The 27,358-nt window shown below is 39.0% G+C and overlaps 5 protein-coding genes across 7 annotated transcripts; 4 read left to right on the top strand and 1 right to left on the bottom strand.

The window, feature by feature from the left end:
- Positions 1 to 1,430: 1,430 nt before the first annotated feature.
- lck (LCK proto-oncogene, Src family tyrosine kinase) lies at positions 1,431 to 10,946 on the top strand. The gene is made up of 13 exons (XM_088400787.1): positions 1,431 to 1,637; positions 2,572 to 2,684; positions 2,943 to 3,003; positions 3,230 to 3,320; positions 3,590 to 3,688; positions 3,747 to 3,850; positions 4,809 to 4,958; positions 5,037 to 5,189; positions 6,088 to 6,267; positions 7,990 to 8,066; positions 9,824 to 9,977; positions 10,357 to 10,488; positions 10,579 to 10,946. The coding sequence occupies exons 2-13, from the start codon at positions 2,577 to 2,579 to the stop codon at positions 10,773 to 10,775; spliced, it is 1,506 nt and encodes a 501-aa protein (XP_088256913.1). The 5' UTR covers positions 1,431 to 1,637; positions 2,572 to 2,576; the 3' UTR covers positions 10,776 to 10,946.
- Positions 10,947 to 11,662: 716 nt separating this feature from the next.
- LOC148385527 (putative histone deacetylase 1-B) lies at positions 11,663 to 17,112 on the top strand. Of its 2 annotated transcripts, none has more exons than XM_088356475.1 (14): positions 11,663 to 11,825; positions 12,452 to 12,564; positions 12,999 to 13,116; positions 13,206 to 13,280; positions 13,367 to 13,505; positions 14,327 to 14,468; positions 14,538 to 14,630; positions 14,700 to 14,808; positions 14,880 to 15,020; positions 15,273 to 15,381; positions 15,578 to 15,708; positions 15,783 to 15,935; positions 16,479 to 16,530; positions 16,603 to 17,112. In XM_088356475.1, exons 1-14 carry the CDS (start codon positions 11,777 to 11,779, stop codon positions 16,628 to 16,630), a joined length of 1,452 nt encoding a protein of 483 aa, XP_088212601.1. In that variant the 5' UTR covers positions 11,663 to 11,776; the 3' UTR covers positions 16,631 to 17,112. The 2 variants fall into 2 exon arrangements, with proteins under 2 accessions (XP_088212601.1, XP_088212600.1); XM_088356474.1 differs by having other exon boundaries at positions 15,783 to 15,953.
- Positions 17,113 to 17,463: 351 nt separating this feature from the next.
- Positions 17,464 to 21,388, bottom strand: tmem54a (transmembrane protein 54a). Of its 2 annotated transcripts, none has more exons than XM_088356480.1 (6): positions 21,300 to 21,388; positions 18,873 to 19,069; positions 18,553 to 18,612; positions 18,047 to 18,241; positions 17,837 to 17,974; positions 17,464 to 17,764 (listed from the first exon to the last, which is right to left on the bottom strand). In XM_088356480.1, exons 2-6 carry the CDS (start codon positions 19,029 to 19,031, stop codon positions 17,630 to 17,632), a joined length of 687 nt encoding a protein of 228 aa, XP_088212606.1. In that variant the 5' UTR covers positions 19,032 to 19,069; positions 21,300 to 21,388; the 3' UTR covers positions 17,464 to 17,629. The 2 variants fall into 2 exon arrangements, with proteins under 2 accessions (XP_088212606.1, XP_088212605.1); XM_088356479.1 differs by lacking the exon at positions 21,300 to 21,388 and adding an exon at positions 20,196 to 20,558.
- A 291-nt stretch (positions 21,389 to 21,679) lies between these two features.
- LOC148385525 (tubulin beta-4B chain-like) lies at positions 21,680 to 24,096 on the top strand. The gene is made up of 5 exons (XM_088356476.1): positions 21,680 to 21,863; positions 22,387 to 22,495; positions 22,561 to 22,671; positions 22,864 to 23,108; positions 23,175 to 24,096. The coding sequence occupies exons 1-5, from the start codon at positions 21,807 to 21,809 to the stop codon at positions 23,982 to 23,984; spliced, it is 1,332 nt and encodes a 443-aa protein (XP_088212602.1). The 5' UTR covers positions 21,680 to 21,806; the 3' UTR covers positions 23,985 to 24,096.
- A 169-nt stretch (positions 24,097 to 24,265) lies between these two features.
- On the top strand, positions 24,266 to 26,741 carry zpcx (zona pellucida protein C). Its single transcript, XM_088356473.1, has 9 exons — positions 24,266 to 24,710; positions 24,779 to 24,888; positions 25,031 to 25,104; positions 25,170 to 25,341; positions 25,423 to 25,525; positions 25,599 to 25,684; positions 25,779 to 25,864; positions 25,941 to 26,544; positions 26,681 to 26,741. Exons 1-9 carry the CDS (start codon positions 24,342 to 24,344, stop codon positions 26,700 to 26,702), a joined length of 1,626 nt encoding a protein of 541 aa, XP_088212599.1. The 5' UTR covers positions 24,266 to 24,341; the 3' UTR covers positions 26,703 to 26,741.
- Positions 26,742 to 27,358: the final 617 nt, after the last annotated feature.

Below are 27,358 nucleotides of genomic sequence, written 5' to 3'. Positions count from 1 at the left end.
ACAATCACACAAGTAACTAAATATACCTTGTCAGAGCTTCAGGGTGAAAAATAACACAACAGGACTAGCACAAGGAACAGATGACCTCACCTCCACTTTGAGAATGAATATATGGAAAATGCATTGCTGAACAATGTTGTACCTTGAGACCTTATTTGTCAGTGAGTGCTTTTACACTAAAGTGCTGCAGACTTATATTTCTCTTGCCACTCTGATATGCCCTGCAGATAGTTTCCCTTGACCTTTTCCCTAGATCTTTCCATTGTTATTCAGAGCAGAGGTTGACACTTGAGTGGAAATAAAGCACATGTCACAGATAAACCTATCAGTATACTTCATTTAATCAGGAGGCACATTTAAACCTGCAATGTGGTAAGGCTGCTTGAAAGGATTTCAGAGAAAGTATCACACGAATGCGCCGGCACCTGCTTCGTAAACGTAGGTGGTGGAAGTCAGAAAACATGATGATAGTGTGGCTTTCTGAATATGAGAAAGTTCACTTCATAATGAAAAGTGAGAGATAGCTGTTGTTGTAGAGAAAACGGCAATACCCTTGAAGTAGGATATTCTTTCACATTGTGTGCCAGATTCCCCTAGTTTCTGTTTCGTCTCATACACTCAATGGACACTTCATTAGGTACACCTGCACAGTCATCCCATCTAGTTCAAATGACATTAAAAAGATTTTTTAAAATAAATATTAAATGTGTGTGTGTTCGTGTTTGTTTTCTATGTATAGATAAATTGTAAAACTAAGTTCGAGCTGCTAAAAAAAGAAAAAGCAACTAGCGTGCAAAGTTTAAGTGGTCCTCAAAGCATCCGCGCATGTACACGCACTTGAACACTTCCTGCCAGTGTATGCTCTGCTGCTGCAGCTTCTCACCACAAAATGGAGGTGTGGCACACAGCAGCAGAGTCGGTGGAACAGTACATGAGAAAAACTTTTCTTTCTTTTCAGTTAGTAATTAACATTTTATCAAGGGAAGTTATACAGTAAAAATTAAGAAATAAACAAACATGAATACATCTTTCCTTATTGGTTACCACACTATGTATTTTTTATATGATTCATGATGACCTTTACTGAAGCAAAGTGACCAAGGACAGGTGGGACATGAATTATTTTAATATATTCTTTTTATATGGATATCACCAAATATGCTTGTTGAGTATGAAATTCATAGAACTGAAAAAAAATGAAATTGAAAGTAAAAAGAAGAACAACAAAAACAGGATACAGTTATAGGGGTTGTTGCAAATTTAGGATCTGGATGAAAAAAAACCAAAACACGGACACATTGACAGTACTTTCCAGTTCCTTAGGAAAAGTGCTACCATGGAGCCAAAACGCATGCACACCCAACATCTGTTGAACGACTGCAGAGCAACCAATATCCGCTCAACGACAGGAAGCCCTCTTGCCACTCTGCTCCGATTCTTCACAGTGTGTGTGTGTGTGTATATGTTTGTATGTATGTGTTTGTACAGACACACCTAAGCACTGTCAGATATATCAAACCAGACAGACAGATGATAAAATTGTCACAGCCACGCACTAGTGGTGAAAAGTGATTGCTAAATATTTTCAGTTACCAATGGCGGAACCTGAACTTTGAAGACACATCTCCTATACAAAGGTGAGTATCATACTTGTAAATATACATGTAGACAACTAAGAGCGGTAAAGGCGGATCAACAAGCAAAAGTTATCCTCTCATTGATAATCTTCGACAGGATTATATTTTTAGTTTAGTCTACAACATGTTCTTCTGGTTTCATTATACATTTTATGAATCGTACTAAAGTTTGAATCCGAGAATATTCATACCTTTCGCTTAAATTCCAATTTTGCTTTCACGGCAGACAGACAGTTCTCAGAATTTTGTTGTAGTATTCATAGAAGTATTTCTTTCAGTTTTATGAAAAGAGACCAATTCTTCTATGGTCAGTGACATCAGTCAAATTTAACAACCAAGTGCACATCATACATTATATTATTATAATAATGATAATAAGCTCGGTTTATTTGGGAAGACCTTCAGCAAGAGATCATAAGACGAGGACCCCTAAATAGAAAATGTTGAATTTGCCACCGAGAATAGAAAAATGCTCTCCACTGAGAGATAGTAGAGGGGGGAAAAGGTCTTGTGATTTATTCCTTGGGGTCCTAGTCCATGAATATTTCCCATGGCTGAGACTTTGGATGGGGACAAATGTTGCAGTCAGCTCACTGACCCGATTCTGGTCCAATGGGGACCAAGTGATCTTGAAACAACACAATGTAGCACCGCATGCACTACATACAGGCTGGCTTTTGTCAAAAGAAGTCTCAGTAGAAGTTTCTAGAGCTTGTAATTAGAACAGAAGGATTATTTAACAAACTAAGTCATTACAAAGCTTCAGTTTTCAAACATAAAACATACTGTAAGGCAGTTATGGACTTCTTAACATCATTGTTGCACTTCCGGTCTTGCTAACAAATCAGATTGATGTACTCATTTAAGTACACTTGTTATTTCACCAGCCCCCCCAAAAAAGATCTATTAATTTAAATAATCTAATTAATTGCAGAAAAGATGGGATGTAACTGCAGCTCCGACTACTCAGATGCTGACTGGATTGAGAACTTGGATGAAATTTGTGAACACTGTAACTGTCCAGTACAGCCACAATCATGCATACCAGTAAGTTCACTTCCATGATTTATTTCTCAGTACAGCAGGATGTGCATGCATACAAAAATATGTATCAGTGATTTAATAGATGAATGGAAAAAAAAGATGGATGGAGACAATTGCACTTACAAAACAGTTACATTACGAACCTGATTGGTCTGAATTGTGCTCAGTGCTGTCAATAATGCGTTGCTAACAGCCTGTTTAGTATTCTATTAATGTTCATGATTATTGCATATCATGTATTTTCTTGTCCTCTGTTACCAGTATACAGAAGAACTAACTCCATATCTATCACCGGGTTCGCCACCTTTGTCTCCTCTACCTGGTAACAACAAACACTAGATAGCATTTCTTCTTTCACATCATTTATCAAGATGAAAGCATTACATTAATTGTTTTTTAATGTTAAGATTAAAATGTATTTTATATATGCACACATTTGAATTGTCATTGTTGGCTATGTAAACTCAAAAACTCAAAGGTTCTCTTCAGACATTCAGGAGCATCCATTTGTAAAAGCTGACGTCACAATTACGGGAAATGTTTTGCAGAGAACATTGCAGTGGCTTGCTACAGCCACGAACCCACCCATGATGGTGACTTGGGCTTTGAAAAGGGAGAGAAACTCAAGATACTTAACAAGTGAGTTCTGAACATGTAACAGCTTGTTTTTTTTCCCAATATTTTATTACCACAACTGTGTTGTAAGTAGTTTTAACAGTTGCCCTATTATGACTTGTTTGACTAAAATAACTACACACACGTTGGTACCGAATTGGAAAGTAATAATAAATGATGGGATTCATACAAAACAAACACATTTTTACAAACATAAATGTCTCAAAAATATATTATTTGTATTCATTGTTTGTTTATATTTACTCAAGATATTGTCGTGTTTTGACTATCAGGAATGATCCAGAGTGGTATTTGGCAGAGTCTCTTACCACAGGACAGAGGGGCTTCATTCCATACAACTTCATTGCAATGAGCAACGAGGAGACCGAACCGTACGTCACATGGGTGTTTTACCCCAAAGCTGCGTGTGAAGCTTTTTGTATGTTGCAGGTGGTTCTTCAAGAACATCTCGAGAGACGATTCCATGAGGCTCCTGCTTGCACCCGGGAACGCGAAGGGCTCCTTCTTAATTCGTGAGAGTGAGACAATCCCAGGTGACGGATTCACATAGGCTTCACCTTGTTGTTTAAACAAATCATTTCACACCACGTCTGTTTAAAACAGATATAAATAGAAGGATGTACACGAAGCCAGTGTCCACAAAATGTTGGTGAGAGATTGTGCTTGGGCTAAGGTAAAAACTGATTCAGGTTTAGTGAAGATCTGGGTCAAGGGCTTACATTTTTTTTTCATCGTTCCAGTCACTGTTGCATCAAATCATCCAAACCCCCAGAATGATAATAGTCTAGTCTATATCAGGGGTTAAATTATCAATTCAGTTGGGCTAAACTTTCAAATCAAGAAATGTAGCTGGGCCATACACCATACAGGTTTTATCTTGCCACTACTCTTGTTTTTAGCACCGCAAGCCATGTTTCAAAACAACAATGTGGATAGACTACAAGAGTATTGCATTAATTGTAGGAATATTTGAAATCTTGTGAACTAAATACCCTAAGCATCTCGTGAATACAATTCCTTTGACTTTACCTTGTGGGGATTGAGGATCCGGATAGCCGAATGCAGTGTTGGTCCCAAACAAAAATAACTCAATAAGTGGGTTGTGATTTAATGGCCATGAGGGAAGATATGAGATGAGTGTTGTCTGGTGGTGAGAGTTTTGTAGATGTTAACATCTTGCAAGATCAGGTTGTTGATCAGTGGAAACATTTTGCTGCAGAGATGCACTTGGGTTGGGTTTCAGAGATTCCAGATCAACCACAGACCAAATTATTTCCATTCTCAACACTGCTGATGGTATTTGTAGTGGCAGACTTTATTTTGGTTGAACTCTTTACAAATTTGCAGGGGGGTACACAGCAATGAATGGCCTTTATAGCATATAAATTTCCCAGTATGCCTTCTGAAAGGAATGTTGCACATGTGGTTCAAACAGAAAATAAAGCCCCTCTTTCATTTGCACTGTAAATGTTTACATCTCATTTATTTCAGGGTCATACTCCTTGTCAATCCGGGACTTCGATCAAAATACGGGTGAAGGAGTGAAGAACTACAGGATCCGCAATTTGGACAACGGTGGCTTCTACATCACCACTAAGATATCTTTTAATTCACTGAAGGAGCTTGTCCAGCATTATATGCGTACGTGTATTCAGTACACCCCAAAAAGTCAAATTCATTGCAGTGATGTCTTCAACTGACCCACTTTCTGTGGTTCAGGTGATTCGGATGGTTTGTGTACCAAGTTGGTGAAGCCATGCCAGTCAAGAGCTCCTCAGAAACCATGGTGGCAAGATAAATGGGAGATCCCCCGGGAGTCCCTGAAACCGGTGAATAAACTTGGTTCGGGCCAGTTTGGAGACGTCTGGATGGGTGAGAGAAGAAAACACTGTGTTTTTTGTTCGTATGAGATTTATCACTTGATAGGAAAGACCACATAGTTGCCAGCACTCAAAATTTCTCAGTGTGTATTGCCCAGTACAGTCTTTAATGTGCACTACTTTGTGCTCTTCGACCTGGCGAAGAATACGAGGAATTAACCTTGTCATGAAGCATAACTCGGAGTCCATTAATCTAGCTTTCCAGGGAACTGCTGCATCGAAGGAATTCTATTTTAACAATAGGAGCTTGACCGTCCACTGTGCAAGTTCCTTCAGAGGCCAAATAGCTTTGCTTAAATTGCTATTACAATATTTAGACAATATGAGTCACAGTCATGATTTCATTAATTGGAGGGCTGTTTCCTCCATTTTTAAATGCCCTCATACCAGCTGTGATTAATTATGGTGACAGTGAATAAGAAAACATGACCTTTGCTTCAACTTGTCCATATTTCTGCCACTTTTTATTCTACGGAACTATGATGACGCTCAAACTGATTGTTTTAAATTTAATTAAGGGTTTTTTTTTCATCTTGGGAAATACCGTATTTTCCGGACTGTAAGGGGCACCTAAAAACCTAAAATTTTCTCAAAAGCCGACAGTGCGCCTTATAGCCTAGTGCGCCTTATATATGGACCAAATTCCTAAATTTAAACTGGCCCGAAGCATTGTGTCATGAAATCAATCATAAGTGGCCCGCTGAAGACTATGAATCATGAATCAAAAAGACTACGGATCATTATTTTGTGATTATAAAGTAATTTGTTGCGTCTGAAGTTGAAATAAAAAAGATAAAATGGAGAATGATTTGGATTAAAAATCTGACATGATGCATTAATGGTGCACCTTATAGTCTGGAAAATACGGTAACTGAGATATCTTTTTTCAGGTTACTACAACAACGACCAGAAGGTTGCCATTAAGAGTCTGAAAATTGGCACAATGTCGACAGAAGCCTTCCTGGAAGAAGCCAATGTAATGAAGAACCTGCAGCATCCTCGCCTTGTGCGCCTCTTTGCCGTGGTTAGCCAGGAGCCCATCTATATTATCACAGAGTACATGGACAATGGTACGTATGAGTGTGACTTTTGAATGAAGCATCAAAAACAAAACTGAATGTAGCCCATGAGCATTTCACAGTGAATTACTAACATTATCTAAAAGTTCTTACCCATGGACAAATGAAGAAAGTGTTGTGTCATTCACGTTCATGATCAAACATGTCGATTCAGTTTCGGCTTCTAGTGGAACGAAACCTAGAATTGCTCTCTCTTGAGTCATAGATTTTCACATATTCCAGTAAAGCTGGGAATTTCTAAGACGTCTTCATCGTCAAACCATAACTGCTTGCCTTGTTTCTAAAAGGTGAGATGGCTGGCGCAATTCCTCTACGAAAGGAAGTACAGTCAGCAGTCTGAAACAATCTAAATAAGAATAGAACTCAGAAGAGGGCAAACTTCTCGCAAGGGAAAATAACTTTGTTTGGCCTCAAAACAACTGTTGCAATTAAAATGGAAAATGAATGTTTACTATACATCTTTTTGGATCTTCACCAAAATGAAATGAGTCATCATTCAAACCTGCTATCAAACACAATATTTGTGTTTTCATCCTTCATGGAGGTAATAAAGGAGCTAGTGAGATTCTCCTTAACAGACAATAGTCCTCTGCTACGCTGAAGAACTCTGATGGGCTATTTGCAGTTTATCATGCGCTCATTTCCCTAAGCCTTCATAGGAAACTTTCACTGCTCAAAGGCTGATTTGTGGGAAGATCTTCAAGCTGAAGAGGGTGTTTAACTCTTTAGAGACCCTCAACGACATCTGGCCCCTCTCCAGAATCAATGCATCCGCAAACACAGTCACGTACACTCCCATTCTAGCAGAACCCAATCACGGTTGTAAACAAATAGCCATTCGACAAGCGAAAGATCAATAAACAAATGAAAGTTATAAATAGAAGCAGGCAATTGCATAATTTCAAATCTTCCAAGTTTTTGCCATACGATTAAATAATACGAAAACGAGTTGATGTCTTTCTCTAAACATCACTACAGGCTTGAATGGCGTTCCTTTGTAAAAGTCTTCAATGACTTGCCTGTAAAACCACTAGCAGTGACTCTACATGAGACTCTCTCTTTGTCTGAAGTCCACGTGTCGACAGGAAACAATTGCTGCCTCTGTTGTCAAGAGAAAGAATGGCTCGGAGTTCCTTTTCTTTACTAAGGACAACAACAAAGATGGAAATAACAGGCGTGTTCTCAGAGGCTTCTATGTGACCTTGACAAAGCGGATTCATGTGGTTGTTTAACATCAAACGCAATTAGAGTACAGGGCACCAAAGCCTCTTCTTTCCTGCCACAGACATTCTTTTTCTTTTTTTTATTAACTGCTTCCTTTTTAGTTGACGTGGCTGGCTGACATGCAAAGGTATTGTTCTTTTCTAATCCCCCCCCCCAAAAAAAAATCTCGGGAAGTGATGTTGACTGTCGACTTAGCATCAAATTGACTAATGCTCTTTGTGCTTCCTTCCACTGTTGTTTTCCCTGATCTGAACTACTATTTTGGTCCAAGTCTCTGTATTTTTGAAGCATGGAGTTTCTTGAGAGATAATGTTTTGGGGGCTACAATACATTGTATAAAACACGGTATTTTGATTAATGTTGAATTCATGAAATAATAAAAATTAATCAATCTCTCGTAATCTTAGGGTGTCGCCATATTCTGCTGGAAACCGAAACTGATGTTTAAGGACACTCGGAGTGACTTTATGAAATCTATATTGTTGGCAGGTAGCTTGCTGGAATACCTAAAAACAACCAAGGGGAGTAAACTGTCCATTAAAACTTTGATAGACATGTCATCTCAGGTAAGACAGTCTTCCATTTTGTTGATGTCTGTCTGTCTGAGATGTGGTCTCATTTCATGTCACTTATTTGGTTTATCCTTTCTTTATTTTACCATGACCCTCACAGATAAAAAGTTAGAAGGGACCTCAAATGAAATGACTGATTTATATGATAATACAATGAGTTCAAAGGAGGGCATAGAGGTGTAATGCCAATGATGAAACTCTAAAAGAATAAACAGACGTTCTTAAACGTCATGTCTCTGACAAGACCTCAAGGCCAGTGACACCTATGAGAGACATTCTTTGGAGCTCGGAAATATGCAATTCAGAGCAAGCAAACAAAAATCCTTACAATCTCACCATTGTTGGGACTGTGGCTTAAATATGGGCACACGAAATAGCCTATCGCATTATGTGTCAATGATTCATGGTGTAACACAAATGATTATGAAATGCGAATAATGTATTTAATTTCCCTAATTTGAACATTTAAGTCTTGGGCCTTGTTTTATTCTTTTGTTAACTCATACTAAACATAATAAAATGTTGCCTTGAAAATAAATAACTCATAAATAACAATAGGAATAAAAATAAATAAATAAATCAGGAATAAACATTAAGAATAATATGCAGATCCATGGTGGCAGGTTTTACTTTCTTTTTCCATTGTAGCAGTTGTACTTTCTTTTCATCAGTTGTCTGAGCTTAAATGACGCACTTAAGCTGTTATGATTTTACCACAGCTGTGCCACAGTTTATTGATATTGATAATCAATTAGTATATGTTTCCATGAACACCCTGCAATGTGCTCACTTGGGATATACATACCCCTAGTTTGGAAACACTGGCTAAATGGATATTTTGGACCATGAACTAGGGCAGGATAAAGTAAAGATGGCATTAAGTAGGCCCTTTTGTGTATCTGGGTGGAGGACATAGTAAAAGATGAGAGATGCTGTCAAAGATGGATGAGGAAAGTGTTACCTTCCTGACCTGTGAAAATATATCTTCATCTGACTGCCAACCAGTCCAGGGCGTAGTCTGCTTTTCACACAATGTTAACTGAGATAGCCTTTACTTCCCCACCACCCTTAACAGAATAAGCAGCTCAAAAAATTCCAAATTACGCACAGGACAAACACTTGAGCACAAATACAAGCACTTTATAGTGGATATTTATTCTGTTAGATCGCTGATACAATCACTGAATGCTTGTCAAAGTTTGTAAGTTTTTACTGCAAATTGTCATCAGATTGTCCAATTTGCGCAAGGTTGTGACATTATCGATTGCGCACGCCATGCATGTGAATGACACACACTTGACGTGTTGTTCAAATATTCAAATAGCAAATATCTGATTACCTTTATTAACAATGTTTATACTCTGACAAAGAGAGTGCCACAGCCAACTACTGGAGTAGATGTGTAATTACACTTGATTTTAGTACGGCCAGAAAAATGTTGTCCATAAAGTAAGGATTTCTGGCCAATATCTGATACTTATGGGAAACCGGGCCCCCTATTAAAAGCTTTAAGTAGCTTGCTTGGGGTACCTTTCATGCATCTGTGTAATATTGTTTGTTGTATCATGTTGTATGTCTTGGATATTGCGTGAATAAACTAAACTAAACTAAACTAAACTAAACTAAACTAAACTAAACTAAACTAAACTAAACTAAACTAAACTAAACTAAACTAAACTAAACTAAACTAAACTAAACTAAAAAATTATAAGCACAGAATAGCCTGGCTGATGGTGTGCTGCTCCCTGCAGGTAGCAGACGGGATGGCTTACATTGAGCAGAAGAATTACATCCATAGGGATCTCCGAGCTGCTAACATTCTGGTGTCCTATGAGCTCATCTGTAAAGTAGCAGACTTTGGACTTGCCAGACTCATTGAGGACAGTGAATACACAGCGAGGGAGGGTAAGAAGACCAATTGCTTTCTTCCCTTTTAGCCTCTGCCAATGCAGATATAATGTGATAATTTCTTTATTATTCTACTATTGTTTGCACTTTTTACTGCTATATTCTTTTCCATGCTATACCTATTATTTTGCTGCATTTTAAAAGACCTCATTGAGTTGACATCTTTCATTTGAATAATGTAGACACTGGATCATATTTGATGGATTGTCTTTCAGTATTATATTGATATATCTTCAGTATATTGTCTCACTGTTTGTACAAACATTACCATGGCATACTTAGACCTCTCATTCAACTATATAGGTGCCAATATGCAGTAATGTAATCCATCAACCAGGACAGCAGCTCAAATGTTTACTTCCCTTTATAATAACAGGAGCAAAGTTTCCCATCAAGTGGACCGCCCCAGAAGCAATAAACTATGGAAAATTTACCATCAAGTCTGATGTGTGGTCCTTTGGGATCCTCCTAACAGAAGTAGTCACATACGGACGCGTGCCATACCCTGGTAACCATTTGTTTGCTTTTTCTTTGCAATATTCCCACAACTTCCTTTACAATAATCACACTGGTGGTTGACTGTTCTATTAATGTTCAGGTATGTCCAACCCTGAGGTTATGCAAAACCTGGAGCAGGGCTACAGGATGCCGAAGCCAGAAAAGTGTTCAGAAGGACTTTATAATATTATGTGTCTCTGTTGGAGGGAGAAGCCAGAAACTAGACCAACCTTTGAGTACCTGAAGAGTGTTTTGGAGGACTTCTTTATTGCCACAGAGCGTCAGTACGAGGAGTAGCCTTGATTGCCTACAGTCGCATTCCTACTCTATGGTCTATGTTGTCTGCCTCCTGTAATGCTTCCACTGTATATCTTTCATCACAGTTCTTAACGGAACATGTTACTGTTGTTTTCCTCGCGAGGTGCGTTACAATAATTGTCTTTTTTGTACAATAAATCATTGAATGATTTGAGTTGTTTAACTAGCATTTCATCTGCAATATGGGTAATATGGGTTAATTTACAGAATGACTCTTGGTAGCATCACACAATCTCACAATACCACAATCCACAAAACAGTAATGTGGTTTTAGTCTTTAAGAGTGAATGCATATCATTATAGTACTGTAGCAACTTTGGACAGTATGGAACATTTTATTTCAAATTGAATCCGAACAAATCTTGAGTTTAACTTGCATTCAGCGGTAGGAACACTCTTATTATATGTTGTCTCATTCAGTGTTTATCGAACTTTCCAATGATACCAGCCTTCTGAAAATAGGATAAAGATTAAGAAAGTTATGAAAAGTTGGAACACTGATTCAACAAAAAAAGGTCACATCTAAAATGTCGGCACCTAGTTTGCATTGAAGTCCCAGCAATTGGTGCATTTTCACCAGTTTTAATTTGTCAAAACCTATGAATTATACTGATATGACTGAAATCATCTTTAAAATATTAGTAGTGCACTGATGATCCCATTTAAATGAATCTTTCTTTCCATCTTACAAATATTGATTAATCTTTAAACCTTGCTGGTTCAAATTTTACAATTGAAGAATGTTAACGGTGACCTTGCATCTTCAGATTTTCTCAGCAGTTTACATTACGGGTGACTTTCTTGGTGCAAAAAACAACGGCTGAGAAGAATATGTGAAAGAATGGAGAATTGGCGCCCCCTTTTGGGGGCATTAGCATTAACATCCCATCCCTTTCAAAGCTTTTTCAAGTCGTCGGTCCTCCTCTTGTCGCCGTAGCCTCCCGCGGGTCAGCAGTTAAAGCGAACCAAAAAGGACTAAAATGGCGCTTAGTCAAGGAACAAAGAAAAAAGTTTGCTACTACTACGACGGTAAGTTTCATTGTGTCCGAGTGCATGAAGTAGCGCGCTCACAAATTCACGCGACGGCAGTTTATCGCCATCAAATGTTTGATTAATTTCCTCACTTGCTAATCGCGCACACCAGCTAGGCAGCTAGCCTAAAGCTCGAGCTGCTTTCATTGTCCTACTCGGGCGCACGAGATGACGTTTAACACTCGTGTTAATTTGGCGTTTGTAAATAACATGCCATAAAGTGCAATATTGGAGTATATCAAGCATAATTAACCTATTTTGTTAGGGTTCATTTGTTGCTTGAGCTAACAATGGCGATTCAAGCGCTTCATCAAGGCATAGTTAGCATCGGTGTAGCTCATTGAACGGGAAGCTAGCGGAAAGTGGAACCTGTTTCTTGTTTCGGTGAGGTTACTTGCAATAAATGCTACTCTCTGAGTGGGTTCACCGATTCATATAGTCATTTGAGTCTGAGCGATCTTTTTTTTTTTTTTGTAACTGGACGTATGCAGCTTAGACAGACGTGCGTTGAATTCCCTCGGTGTACCGATGCTTTGCACATGCTTAGCACAGGAATGCACAGCGAGCAGATTCAAGTTTGAGCTTCCTCCGAATAATTTTCTCTGCGCTTGCTCTCTTTTCAGGTGATGTTGGAAATTATTACTATGGCCAGGGACACCCCATGAAACCACACCGCATCCGCATGACTCATAACTTGCTGCTCAACTATGGGCTCTACAGAAAGATGGAGATATATGTACGTTCTGAACGATTTTTTTTGGCGGGGGGAGTCATTGCAATCTTTCTTCCTCAACATTTAAAGTTTGATTTGTTTTTGTTTTCTTTTTAACAAATAGCAATTCAGACATTAGTTATCTATGTTACATGATATTTCAGATTTATTGTACAGAAATGTATACGCTGAAAGCCTGACTTGCAGCCTTTTAAGCGTTCACCACAACAATAAAATTCTAACCATAAATCAGAAATCAGATTACAATAGTATCAATAATGAAAAACAAATCACACCGAAGGTCGAGTGCCCCCACCCCCCCAAAATGCAGCCTTTGTGATTTATAAATTGCATTATGCTACATCGTGATGTCAATTTGTTCAGCCCGAGTAGGTTTTAAATACAATAACTGTTGATGGCTTTTTGGGCTTGAGTATCATGTTCCTCTTGTTTTGCAGCGTCCACACAAAGCCAGTGGCGAGGAGATGACCAAGTATCACAGCGATGATTACATCAAATTCCTGCGCTCCATCCGTCCAGACAACATGTCAGAGTACAGCAAGCAAATGCAGCGGTGTAAGGGATCATTCTGTCTCTGCAGCATTCTGTTCTTTGAGGCTGATATGAAAAATATCTCATTGTTTATCATTTCCTCACACCTCCAGTCAACGTAGGCGAAGATTGTCCAGTGTTTGATGGTTTATTTGAGTTCTGCCAGCTCTCAGGAGGCGGCTCCGTTGGTAAGATCATACTGGACAGCCTTACTTCTGTTGTTACATCTTTGTTGAAATCAAGCTTCTAATTGTCACACTCTTTCTCCGTTCAGCCGGTGCCGTCAAGTTAAACAAACAGCAGACAGACATAGCGATCAACTGGGCAGGCGGCCTGCATCACGCCAAGAAGTCTGAGGCCTCAGGGTTTTGCTACGTCAATGATATAGTCCTCGCCATACTGGAATTACTGAAGTGAGCGCACAGAATTGGCATCAAGCCATGGGCGGTTGGTTGAATAGTAGCTTTTGAAATAAATGGGGAAGTGATAGTAACACAGGATGGGCTATAAGAATAGTTTTTCAATTGTTTTAAAGCATTGGTACAAACAAAGATAATTATATATAGTAATTCAATATTTTATTAACATAAAAAAATATTTTCCATTCGTTTCATTTTTATTCAATGATACAGGTAGTATAAACCAATCTGAAATAACACCGAACTACTAAAAATGAACTCCCCAGAAATAACGAATATGCTTTAAAATGTAAATATAATTTTGAAGTTATGCGCTCACATATGACGTAGCAGCGTTGCTACTTGAAAATGTGCAAGATCAAAAAGTGACACAATTGATTTCTGCTTTGGTCCGTTGGCTGCACGGCTCGTTAATAGCAGTTTAATAGTTATTGTTTTTTCTGTTAATTTTTAATCTTTCCAGTTAATCACTCGGGTGGTACTTGTTCAAACAATTCAAAGGGTTTGTTTTATTGCCCTATTTTTGACATTGCCTTGCACAATGGCTTCCTCCTCCACATCGCACTGGCGATATGGCTAGAAAAGCGATGGGTAGAAACTTCTTTTGTCAGTCTTGCTTCATCTTCGGAAAATTACGCCAAGGTATAGCTGCCCAGTAGCACATTCAGTCATTATTGTGATTCCTTTCATTTTACATATTGGTTTGGCAGCTGTCCAAAGTGAACACTTGTAGTCTGATTAAAACATCTATGTAAAAAAATAAATTAAAAAAAAGACTCTTTAAAGAATACTACAATAATGCTTATGTGCTTTAGGTACCACCAGAGAGTTCTGTATATAGACATTGACATCCATCATGGCGATGGTGTGGAAGAAGCATTCTACACCACAGACCGTGTCATGACTGTGTCATTCCACAAGTATGGAGAGTACTTCCCCGGCACTGGAGACCTGAGAGTACGTATTTTAAAGCAACACTATCAAAATGACCAGATACTGTAGTGACACTTGATCGGTCCTCTGCAGGATATTGGTGCTGGGAAGGGCAAATATTACGCTGTGAATTACCCTCTCAGAGATGGGATTGACGACGAGTCTTATGAAGCCATATTCAAGCCTGTGAGTAGCTGAAGCAGTCATGTTTATTTGAAAGAAGCATTTTCAAGTGACTGCTCTTGCCTTGTGTAGATCATGGCCAAGGTGATGGAGATGTACCAGCCCAGTGCTGTGGTTCTGCAGTGCGGCGCAGACTCTTTGTCAGGCGACAGACTTGGCTGCTTCAACCTCACCATTAAAGGTTAGCTAGACTTAGCTGCTTAGGTGACACGAAAAGCCATTTTCTCTAACAGCCACACAATGCTTCCACAGGACATGCCAAGTGTGTGGAGTACATGAAAAGCTTCAACCTGCCTCTCCTCATGCTGGGAGGAGGCGGCTACACCATCCGAAATGTAGCACGCTGTTGGACCTATGAAACCGCTGTCGCGCTTGATACGTCAATCCCTAACGGTACGTCATATTTGACATGAGGTCACCTGGTGCAAATCAAACACAGGCCTGTTGATTGTAATTCACAAATGCATGAATTTATACTTGTTGCAGTGGTTATAAATATCTGTTGTTCTTGGCTTTTTAGAAAATAAGTATTGCCAAATGTCTCAATTTCTGTCCATTGGGAAGATTAGCAGATGAAAACAATTTGTCTGCCACCAACATTTCATATCTGTTTTAATGGCTATTTTTCCATTTTAACCCTCCCAGAACTTCCATACAATGACTACTTTGAGTACTTTGGACCAGACTTCAAACTGCACATCAGCCCCTCCAACATGACCAACCAGAACACCAACGATTACTTAGAGAAGATTAAGTAAGTCAACAATATATTGTGACCGGCAACGCCATATACTCCGGTGACTCAAAGGTTGTGAAATACTGCTCAAACATTACACGAATGTTTTGGGTGTAACATGAGAATTAGTCTTGCAAGTTCCCTTTTAGACTCTGTGAAGTCAAAAGGTCAAATGATTGTTATTTTATATAAACCTTTGACTTGTGTCTTGCAGGCAGCGTTTATTTGAGAACCTGCGCATGCTGCCCCATGCTCCTGGGGTACAGATGCAGGCCATCCCAGAAGACGCCGTACAGGAGGATAGTGGAGACGAGGAAGAGGAGGATCCCAGCAAACGCATCTCCAGTACGAATCTGCATGTTACCAAAAACAGATGATAAGTCAGAACATGAACCCATCGATAATTTGTCTGTGTTCAGTCCGCGCTCATGACAAGAGGATAGCGTGTGAGGAGGAGTTCTCTGACTCTGAGGACGAAGGTGAAGGAGGTCGCAGAAACACAGCCAACTTCAAGAAGGCCAAGCGAGCCAAGACCGAAGGGGAGAAAGAGAGTGAAGAAAAGGAGAAGAAAGGTGAGGAGGAAACAAAAGGTATTTATACTCATTTTTGTTGTTGTTTCTATCCTTCTTTCACCCTGCTGGCCAGTGCTGTACATCGAGGCTTCACTTTGTCAGCCTTCTGCTTGAACTAATCAAAACTAATTATGGTAAACTTTGTAATGACTTGCTTGCCACCCTTTTACACCACAACTACTGTTTGAGGAGATTTTAACTGTTAATGTGATATTTTTATCCATACAATATTGTATCAAAAAAAAGGTAGTCTTTAGTCGCATTTATATCCAGTGCATTCAAAATGCTAAATGTGCCAAGTTGAGACACAGTGATTTAGTAATAATGTTTTATATTGCTTAATGAGTGAAATACAGATGCCTGTATTATGTTTGTGTTCCCATACGTTTGCACTTTGTATCTATGAGAACGTAAAAGTGGATTAAATCATGAATATGCTTCTTTTCACATGTTTAAAAAAAAAAATCACTGCTGGCATGAACATGCGCGCTGTTTAGTAGGGTTGGAAGAGTGATGGCCTTTTTTCCCCTTCCCTCTTCATAGAAGTAAAAGATGAAGAAAAGGCACCAGAGGAGGAGAAAATGGACACATCAAAGTGAGGAAACACTTGTTTACTATAATAGTTTCCAGGAAGTAGTTTTAATCATGTCACGTACTGCTCCTTTAGGCCAAAAGAGGAGTCGAAGACACCTTAAGCTCCTCCCCAACCAATGATGCCAGAGCTGGGAAGAAAAGATCTTAAAGGAACATGTTTTTTTTTTTTTATTTGTGTATATACACATACTTTGTGGGTGGGGGGGTTTGCTTCTGTGGAATACGTTATGACCTGGGACAAAAAAAAGTTTCTTTTGTTTTTCCTCCTCTCCCTTCTATCCCTCTTTGGACACTTTTCCAATATTACTATGACGTGAAAGCAGAAAAATATTTTGTAAGCTTCTCATCTTCCAAACCTTTTATGCACCAACATTTGGATTTCTTGTGTCAGACAACTGTTCAAAATGACTCGTTAGTTATGGATTTTTATCTCGTGAATTTAACTTATTTAAATCGTAGATACTTTGACCCTATACCCCTTTTGGGAGTTTTTTTTTTTTATGTCTTTAAGTCCCAAGTATGTTGTGTGCCTTTGAGAGTATAGTTATTGCATGTTTGTATAATAGAGCCTTTTCTATAATAATTCTGTCTCAGTAGTCTTTCCTGCTAAAATTGCAGTAATTGTGTGTACCTGTGATTTTTTTTTTTTTTTTTTTCTAAATTTGAGATTTTCATAAATATTTTGTTCGTGTGCTATCATTTGAAACTGCAAACTATTGGATGTTTTGGAATGGGAAAATAGAAGTAGTAGTTAAATTATATAGTTATATAGTAGAATAGTTAAATTGATGCTATTTGTACTTTAAATGAGAACAGTGTTCCAGATGGCTAATAATTAAAATATAATACTTTAACAAATTGAATTAGATGAATAAATGACAATATAGCATTTTTTAAAAAATATATTAGATGTTAAACAAAAAAGCTGACCAGCTGGTATTAACATTTTTAATATACACTGTGATCATCACATAAAATGGCCGTTTCAACAAGTAAAAAAAAGCATATATGTAGAAAAAAATATTCAAGACAAATGTCTTTACCACTCCAAATGTTATTTAGGTATAAGCAGTTCCAACCCCTTATTTGATTCATTGTGCTCAGAGCCAGTGGCTCTGGTCTACTACAGAATCACTTTCCAGCAGCTCATCCTGTTCCATGGCCTCTGTATCAAGTTGGGGCGGCGCCTCAGATGGAGGCGACTGGGCCATTGCGGCAGCCCTCTGGTTGCGGACCTAAAACCAAACAATTGTAAATCACTTAGGACAAGAAGGTGAAATGAAAAACACAAGTTTGAGATGAATTACCCTATTTGCTATGTTGGGCCTCCGCCTACATGGACAGAGGTACAGGAAGGATGTACAAGCAGCAAAGCAGCGGAAGGAGAACACCATTTCCACCGCAGACATCAGGATAAGTGGCACCCACAAAATTATTGTGGTACTCTTAGTGAGAAAAACAAGATGGTAAAGAGTTTTTAAGCAGACACTGTCAACTTCTAATGTTTATGTCCTCACATAGATGCGGGTGGGGTCAAAGGGGCATTCATAGGTGACACTGGAAGATCCTACACCATGTTTGAGGAGAATACAGTGTGTCATCAGGCTTTGTCCTTTGTGGACAATGGCAGTGATCACAGAAGCAATCAGGCCCAAAGTGGAGGCAATGGCCAAGAGCCCTGCGATGAAGCTGAACACCAGCAGGACCCACTTCTGCAGAGATATCACAGAATATAGTTGGCTTCAAAGTTAATTTTTTTTTGTATTTCAAGACAGGCACGACTGATTCATTTATTTTAATTTGCAGTAGCTATTTGTTATATTAAACAATATTTTCAATTTATTTTAATTTGCAGTAGCTATATCAAACAATATTTTCAGACATTGACCAGCAATGGATTGTCTTTAGCTTTGGAGGTGCTGTTAGTTATGTATGTACTTCTTTAAACACAGTCATTTATTAGAGAAAAAGTTATGACAAAAGCATGCAAAGACTTTGCAAACATAAGGCAAATATTTCTCACCAAAATCTTGCTTTTCTTGTTTTTGGACAAAACAATTGCAATTATTCCACCAATAATTCCCTGAAGAGCATAAGACACATGAGCAACATTACATTTGTATTTGCATAAAAGCGGACATTTTTATTTTGTCTCATAACCATCTTTTAATGTAAAATAAAACCCAAATATTTGACATCTGAAAGGAAAATTACTGGAATGGCTCTCTGTTGCAATACTCTTGAACTCTTGCTTACATCGATGATGCTCATGCATTCATAAATTCAAACTAATTTTCTAAATTAATTCAAATTTAGCTTCTATACACTGTATTTTTCTTTTACCATTAAGCCTGCCACAATGGAGATGACATTAGCAATGGCGTACACCAAGATGCGGGCCTCGTTGTGCACACTGATGTGCCTGAGCACCGCACCGTGCACCAGGGCGCCGAGCAGAAAGTTGACATGGCCCACCAGCACCAGTGCCAAGCCCATCTTCATCAGGGTCTTGTTGTCTTTGAGGTTGGCACAGCACACCCCTACACGCACACAAACGGCAACTTTCAACCTTGATGCTGTCAGTAACAATAAGACAAATGTGCCAAGTGTTATGTTGGTAGCCACAAACATAATTTTTTCATAACTGAGCATTTTGGTTGGCTGCAAACGTCTTTTCTGCTGCAGTACCATTCACTTGCAATTTGAGACTTGAAATAGGAGCCAAACTAGTTAAATTGTCAACTATTGAAAACTAGTTGCAGAACTTCTGAACTTTTCAGTGCCGCTTTTATGTTACTCATGTGCGGCTGGCTACCCTCTTTTTTATGATACCTCTTTAGATTAAGCTTGTTTAATCAGTCAAGAAGAGGTCCTCAAAAACAATGAGATTTGCATCTTTTTAGTATTTGAGCACCCTACACTCCACTCTGTAAACAAAGCAAACAAAGGTTTGGGTGGGGTGTTGTAATATATACTATCTTCCCCTGAGGTGTTGAGTAGTGTTAGTTACTTGCTGGACCAACTCTGTGTTTTGGGTCATAATATTAGTTTACTTCCGTTCACACATGCACATAAAATGATGATGGAAACGCTTCAGCCATATTTTAAAAATATGTCTGCCAACTGTTGAGATCCAACACAAGAGATGAATCCAACATTTCAATTCAAGTTGTGACATTGTCAAAGAGGTTTAGAACTACACTAGGCAAATTTATTGGTATCATCTCCCAGTATGATGTGGTGCAGTTGACCAAGGAATTTTAGTATGGACAAACTACCATTCACACAGAGGACAATTTAATCTTTAATGAACTTAATAAGCTTAGAATGACAACTCCAATGTACTAAATGCAATGTACTGTGAGCAGATGTCACTATAAACACAGATCCCTTCTAAACAATGATTTTTATACATTTGTATTTAATCTATATTTGTTATAATTCGATTTGGGGGGCGTTATTCTATTTAAGCCGTGAACATTTCAACTCTGGCTTTGGAATGGTACAACACTAAACGAAATGCTGTACTGTTTGGTATACAAATGTTATGCCTGTTGAACTGGACCTAAGCGCCTTCTAAACGAAAAAAAAGACCACGCCTTAACCCTAAAGCACGCAACTGTCATTTCAAGTAAAACACACAGGAACAAGTTGGAGGAAACATACCGCAGTTCACCATGACTGACGTCCTCTTCTATAAAAAGTACGTTAAGAGTAAACACCCGCTATCATTTCTGATAGCGTTTATTGGAAAAGTCGCATTGCGGTGAGCGACTTCTTTTCCGCAACTGTCGCTCACCTGCGATTCCTCCAACTTCCTACCTGAGCATAAGCCCCGCCTCTCCACACTACTTTTTTTTAAAAACATTATTATTGCTACACCACCTTTGCCATAAAATGTCTTAATCTAAATATTTACTGAGCAGATAGGCTGTTTTAAAAAGGGGACATTTAATTGCGCTTTTGCTGTTATGTTAGAAACGGGACCGCGCTTTGAAAACGAGTACGCGCGTTCTGGAGAAGGCAAGCTATTTGTAGAGTTGTTTTTTCACAAAACAAGTACACCGTGGCGTAATCAATGTACGACGTAAAGCACACTCACACTGGTCACCGTTTGTCGACGTACGTGTCCCTTTACGTATGAGCGTCGTCGTTATTATTAGAGATTACTACGTAATAATCTCTAATAATAACGAAGCTAAATCTTAAATATTGTATTATTAGTAGTACTAATATATTTAATATTTAGATGTAAGGTTAAGCAACGGGTTTATTGATTTTCTGAAATGCCATAGCTATAATAAATGGAAAAAGTGACTGCAAAATCATGCCACTGGTTAACTGGTCAAGGTGTCCCTTTACGTAGATTTAAAAATGTGCGCTTTTCTAGCATAGATGTTTGATCTTTTCATTTTTTATTTCTAAATTTGACCTTCAAACGTTCGTGCAATTTGGATTTGACCATCCCTTGTGATTTATTATAGCTGTGACATTTCAGAAAAACAATCTGTTGCTTAACCTTACATTTAAGTCTTAGATATTACTACATATATTATAATTCTTATTATTATTAGTAGTAGTATTAGTAGTAGTAGTAATAATCAATATAATATTTAAGATTTAGATGTAAGTTTAAGCAACAGGTTTATTGTTTTTCTGAAATGCCACAGCTATAAAATGGAAAAAGTGACAATAATCTAGAAACTTGCATTTACTGATTAAATTAAAGAAATGAAGCTGCCCAGTGTTAAATTCAAAATACATACTTACATTATCTATAATATAATATAAGATATATGAAAAATAGATTCTATATTTTATACAGCTAATATAGTTTTTATTATGAAAATGTAGTCACTGATTAAATATTTCGTACGTCATTCGTGATGTCTAATTGATGTTCTTATAAAAACTGACGTTGTCTTTCGTACGATGACTTATTGCATGCTGTAATGATTTATGTTGTCATGCGTGAGTCTCTGTATTGATTAATTGCGAGAAAAACATGCAAGCAATGCACAGCTTTCATTCGCCGAAGTGCCTTCTTACAATAAATCGACGTGCAGGCGTCACCTGCGTGCACGCTCATACGTGCTCGCTTGTGTCATCTCTGTGACAGAGCCAAGTGGGTCCTTGTGGTAGCTCTACTCGGGGTAGTGGAGTCACAGCAGCTTTGTCAGAGTTGAAAAAATAAATAGATAGAGATACAGCAAGACGAGAAGAATACAACGTTCCAAAGTCCCTGACGTCGTTGCATATATTTTTTTTGCATTTGCAATGAGGGAAATCGTTCACATCCAGGCGGGTCAGTGTGGCAACCAGATTGGCGCGAAGGTAAAAAATATTTTTAACTGACTAAAATGAACCTAAATATCCAGGGTTGGTTTATAGATAAAATAATAATAAATAATAATATAATGATGATAATAATAATAAAAAATTTTTTTTATCTTTATATTTTATCAGTCAGCAGCATCCACCACCCACACCCCATTGAACTGGTTCTAATTTTTTTAAAGTTTTTTTTTTTGCTAAATTATCTTATTTTCATTTTAGCATAAAATATTTACAGAAGTTGCAATTTTTCATCACATTTACAACAGTGTACTAATTTCAAACAGTTTTTCATAACTTTTTAACAAATTGAATTTGATAACATGCTTAAAATTTGTTAACATTATGTATGACAACAAAATATATTAACAGTGTAGAGCCTTTTATTTTTCCATTTTCACTTAATAGATTTTCTTTAGCGCAATTCTGCATTATTAGTGCCATCGAACCTAAGTGAAGCACTTGGCTTCTGTCCTACATGTTCACTATATGTAGTTTCAAAATCAAAATGTGTTTTTTGCAGTTCTGGGAAGTGATCAGTGATGAGCATGGCGTTGACCCGACAGGGACGTATCATGGAGACAGCGACCTGCAGCTAGACAGGATAAATGTTTATTATAATGAGGCAACAGGTACGTATGAGTAACACATTCAGACAAGAATTTTCTCTATCATGAGGTTATTTTTTCCCATGTAGGAGGCAAATATGTGCCACGAGCCGTTCTTGTGGACTTAGAACCAGGCACCATGGACTCTGTTAGATCCGGACCCTTTGGACAGATATTCAGACCTGACAATTTTGTGTTTGGTGAGTGATTTCAAATGAGCTATCTTGCATCATCAGACACGCAGTTAACTCTTGATGCTCAATGCTTGGTAGGATTGTGTGGGTCTGGAGCTGGAGCCTGCCCTTGAGGCCTCAAGAGGATAAGCAGTAGCTAAGGAAAATGGATGAATGCATGTTTAGGACTGTTAAATTGAGTCACTCCTTCCTCCATAGGTCAGAGCGGTGCTGGTAACAACTGGGCAAAAGGTCACTACACTGAGGGAGCAGAGGTGGTCGACTCGGTCCTGGATGTGGTACGCAAAGAGTCAGAGAACTGTGACTGCCTGCAAGGCTACCAGCTTACACACGCACTCGGTGGTGGAACTGGATCGGGCATGGGAACCCTGCTCATCAGCAAAATTCGTGAAGAGTACCCCGATAGGATCATGAATACGTTTAGCGTGGTGCCCTCCCCCAAGGTAAGCCGTTCCTGTCGTACAAAGTTTGTTTCAGCTAACGATGCTAAAAAACGTTTTTGTCGTCAGGTGTCGGACACGGTGGTCGAGCCCTACAACGCCACTCTCTCCATCCACCAACTTGTTGAGAACACAGATGAAACCTACTGCATTGACAATGAGGCTCTCTATGACATCTGCTTCCGCACACTCAAACTGACCACGCCCACTTATGGAGACCTGAACCACCTTGTGTCCTCTACCATGAGCGGAGTCACTACCTGCCTGCGCTTCCCAGGCCAGCTCAACGCCGACCTCCGTAAACTGGCTGTCAACATGGTACCTTTCCCCCGATTACATTTCTTCATGCCCGGCTTTGCACCCCTGACCAGCAGAGGGAGCCAACAGTACCGAGCACTCACGGTCCCCGAGCTCACCCAGCAAGCGTTCGATGCCAAAAATATGATGGCGGCGTGCGATCCACGTCAAGGCCGCTACCTCACAGTTGCCACCGTTTTCAGGGGGCGAATGTCCATGAAGGAAGTCGACGAGCAGATGCTCAATGTCCAGAACAAGAACAGCAGCTACTTTGTCGAATGGATCCCCAACAACGTCAAAACCGCCGTCTGTGACATTCCGCCCCGTGGCCTCAAAATGGCCGTCACCTTCATCGGCAACACCACAGCCATTCAGGAGATGTTCAAGCGCATCTCTGAGCAGTTCACAGCCATGCTGCGCCGTAAAGCCTTTCTGCACTGGTACACGGGTGAAGGTATGGATGAGATGGAGTTCACTGAAGCGGAGGGCAACATGAATGATTTGGTGTCCGAGTACCAGCAGTACCAGGATGCTACTGCTGAGGATGAAGGTGAAGGTGAGGAGGAGCCTGAAGAGGATTAAAGCTTGAAGAAAGCTATCAGTGCATGAATGAAGAAACCAGCTTTGGCTGGACTCCAGTATGACAGGGGACATTTTGTAAATCTTTGAATAAAAAAAGTTAACTCTTCTTGTATTCCTGACTCTATATGGAAAGTGCTTGGCAAAGTAATTTAGAAAACTATTTCCAATTATTTCAAATAATTCTAATTACCAACATGAATGAATAAATACCAAAAAACTGAATTACATATTACAATTGAATGCACCACGAGAGCTTCATTAGTTTGACTGGTAGCAGCTGTCACCTCACTGCCGAGACTATTAGTGGAACATGAGTTCACACCGTTTTAGAGTGGTTGATCCACTTTGAGATCAGCAATGGGTGTGCTGGAGCTACTTTTGTTTGTATTTTTAAGTCACCTTTCGCTGGTTCATTTGACAGAAGCTGGCTTTTTACAGAATTTTTTCCCTTTCCCGTATCAATTGAGCGAAGATTTCAATAGCATCTTCAACCCCTGGAGAGCACAAGTTGATTTTGGCACATTTGCAGATTTCTCTTCAATCATGAAAGCTGTCCAGGTTTACTGTGATGACAGTGAACTCATCCTACTTGTGAATAAGCGACTGGGTGATGTCATACTCAACCGAGACGAGATCCAGTTCGGTGATGGCTGCTACAGCAACAGTGAGCTAGCAAGCCAACTGATGTTCACGTACCGATACGATCAATGTGGAACAAGACATGAAGTGAGTGGACCAAAGTCTGATTAAATGAATTAGTTGGAATGAGCTTCTGAATCAATATTAACCAACAGATGGAGAAGGGATTGGATGTGTTCTCCAACTTTCTTCATTTCAGTCCCAAGAAAGTCTTGAATTCGAGGCTCACACCTTCAACTGTCCATGTCTCCTGTATTCCAAATAGGTACAGTAAGATTTGAGTGGGATCATTTTTTAAAAATTGTTTAATTTCAATTTCTGCCACATGCATGATACTGCAGAGTATGTTGGGGGCAAAAACAAAATCATTACTATTCGTTTACTTACAGGCAATAAATGTCTTCCAGGTCAAACGAGCTAAACTTACCATATCAAACATTTCCTGATAAAAGCAGACAATTCAGCATACAAGCAATGGATTGTAAGTATAGTACAGATTGGCGGGGTGGAGGTTGAACGCTTCAGCACATTGTGTGTATTCTGTAGCCTCATGGACAAGGGCAGCAGAATCTAACATCTATATGCGGGGCCAAGTCATCAATATTCAGCTGTCTGCTAAACTCCGCCCTCATCAGCAGCTCTTCATCCGGTCCTGCTTTATCTCTTCATCTCCCAAGTCTCACATTAAACCCTGGAGTGCAATCATAATGAATAAAGGGTGAGTAGCCATTTAAAGGTTTAATTATAATTTGCACATATAAATTGTTGGTGTTAAATTGCTGCTCTTTTTTTTTGCCAGGTGCACAGTCCCATCCAGTTCTCCGTATACACTTGTAAAATTTCTGGACTCTGACAAGTCACAAGTGAAGTTTGCTTTGAATTCTACTTCTTTAATTTCAGAGGTGAGTTGTACTGAAACATTTTATGTTGTTTAGTTTAATGACCCTCGGATTTTTTCCCCCCTCCCTCTTGAAGATGTATATCCACTGTAGTGTGCTCATCTCAGACATTGGTATAACAAGTGGCTCTAAATCCTGCAACTTTGACTTGGTCAATTCAAGGTATTTGCTCGATTATTCTATCTCAGTACAGTGGCTTCTATGATGACTCTACATTAATTATTATTTTTCTTCTCTCTCCTGATTTTTTTTTCAGGTGGGAGGAGCTAAGTGGCAATGTGGAGGTATGCCGATGCTGTAACTCAAAGTGTAAAGGCCTTTCTGTCAAGCACCTTTCTCAAGGTCTGTTTATCGAATTAAAAAAAAACTCAATCAGTATCAAAAGTCATACTAAATGAAAGTTTCCTCTACTGTACAGACGCTAAGGCGGTCGTCAGCACTGGTCCAATAATTCTAGTGCAAAGACCAGCACCCTCTATCCAAAAACCAGACTTAAACTTGATGCAGTCAGATGCTGCCCCACCAGAGGAAGAGAGCATTTCAGTCTCAAGTGAATTCCAGTGGCCCTCTTCACCAGGCGCCATTGTGGTTGTGAAGCAAGACCCGGTCTCCAGCCTGACGCTCTTGCTACCAGGCCAGAATGAACAAAGTGATCCTGCAAGAGATGGCACATTAATTGACCTTCAGATTCCCACCATGGAACTAGAGACTAACCTAAATGATACCAAAGGTCAAATTGCAAATGTGGCTCCGGACAAGCCTTTGCACATGGAGGTCCGAGATGAACTGTGCCAATACAACAAAGCTGCAAAACCTCAAGAGCGGACAAACGATGCACAGCCAATTCTCCGCTCCAAAATTCAGTTGTCAAAAAAAGCTGATGGCTCCCAAACTCTAAGTTATGAAGAAGCGGTGGTAGCACAAGACAAAGTTTCTTTTGGAACACTTGGAATGGATGGACCGCCGTGTAAACGGAGGCAGGCACGCAGGAGACTACGTTCAATTTTTCTGGATTTGTTGAGGTAACTGATTTTGTAGTGTAGGCCTTACCACAATACTGGCACAATACAGTGTGTGTCATCCAATGAGCTCAACACAAGAGCTGTTGTGTCTTGTTGGCTGGTAAACTAAATTTAATTGTTTTTCCTTTAATTCCAGGAAGATGAACAAAGTGGAGTAAACTGCAACTCTCCAGGCATAATAAAATATTAACCATTCACTCCTTGTATCTTTTATTTGATCATCTATTGTGTGTTTGCATTAACTATGCTATAAGTAATGCTTTTTTTCTTTTTTAATGTATAATCCAAGTACTCTTTCAATGCCCTTGTGGCATGTCTTTAATTGCTGGATGATATGAATTGATCTACTTTATAAACAGTATCTAAATTAACCTTCATTTAGTGGCAGGGGTTAATTTGCCCCATAGCAACACTAAAATACAGAAGTGGAGATTTATGTATGGTAATAATTTGTGTTAAGAGGTTCAGATAATGGATGGATGAGAGTGACCCTTAAAATATGCACCAGTTGGCCTGCGAGGACCACATATTGAGTCAATGAGTGAATTGCAGTTTGCTATTCTTTTTACACTTGTAGATTAAAGCATTTAAAACAATCATGGAAAATAATTAGCTAAATACTTGAATGGGAGCTGTGCGTTTCTTTTACATTGCATGTTCTTCAAGGCAAACTTGTCCTAACTTGAATTTCGGTTTATAAATCTGCCACATTAAATCCAGTAAATATGCCGATGACCCTCTATACCAAACTGTACAGTATTTAATTTTATTGTATCAGTCTATTACAACCGGCGACTCGGTGGTGCACTGGCTA

Source organism: Syngnathus floridae, chromosome 16 (assembly GCF_059516105.1).
Source record: "Syngnathus floridae isolate MCC-2025c chromosome 16, RoL_Sflo_1.0, whole genome shotgun sequence".
In the NCBI taxonomy this organism is placed as follows: domain Eukaryota; kingdom Metazoa; phylum Chordata; class Actinopteri; order Syngnathiformes; family Syngnathidae; genus Syngnathus; species Syngnathus floridae.
Note: the sequence above shows the minus strand (reverse complement) of the source record. Positions and strands in the feature narration are given on the sequence as shown.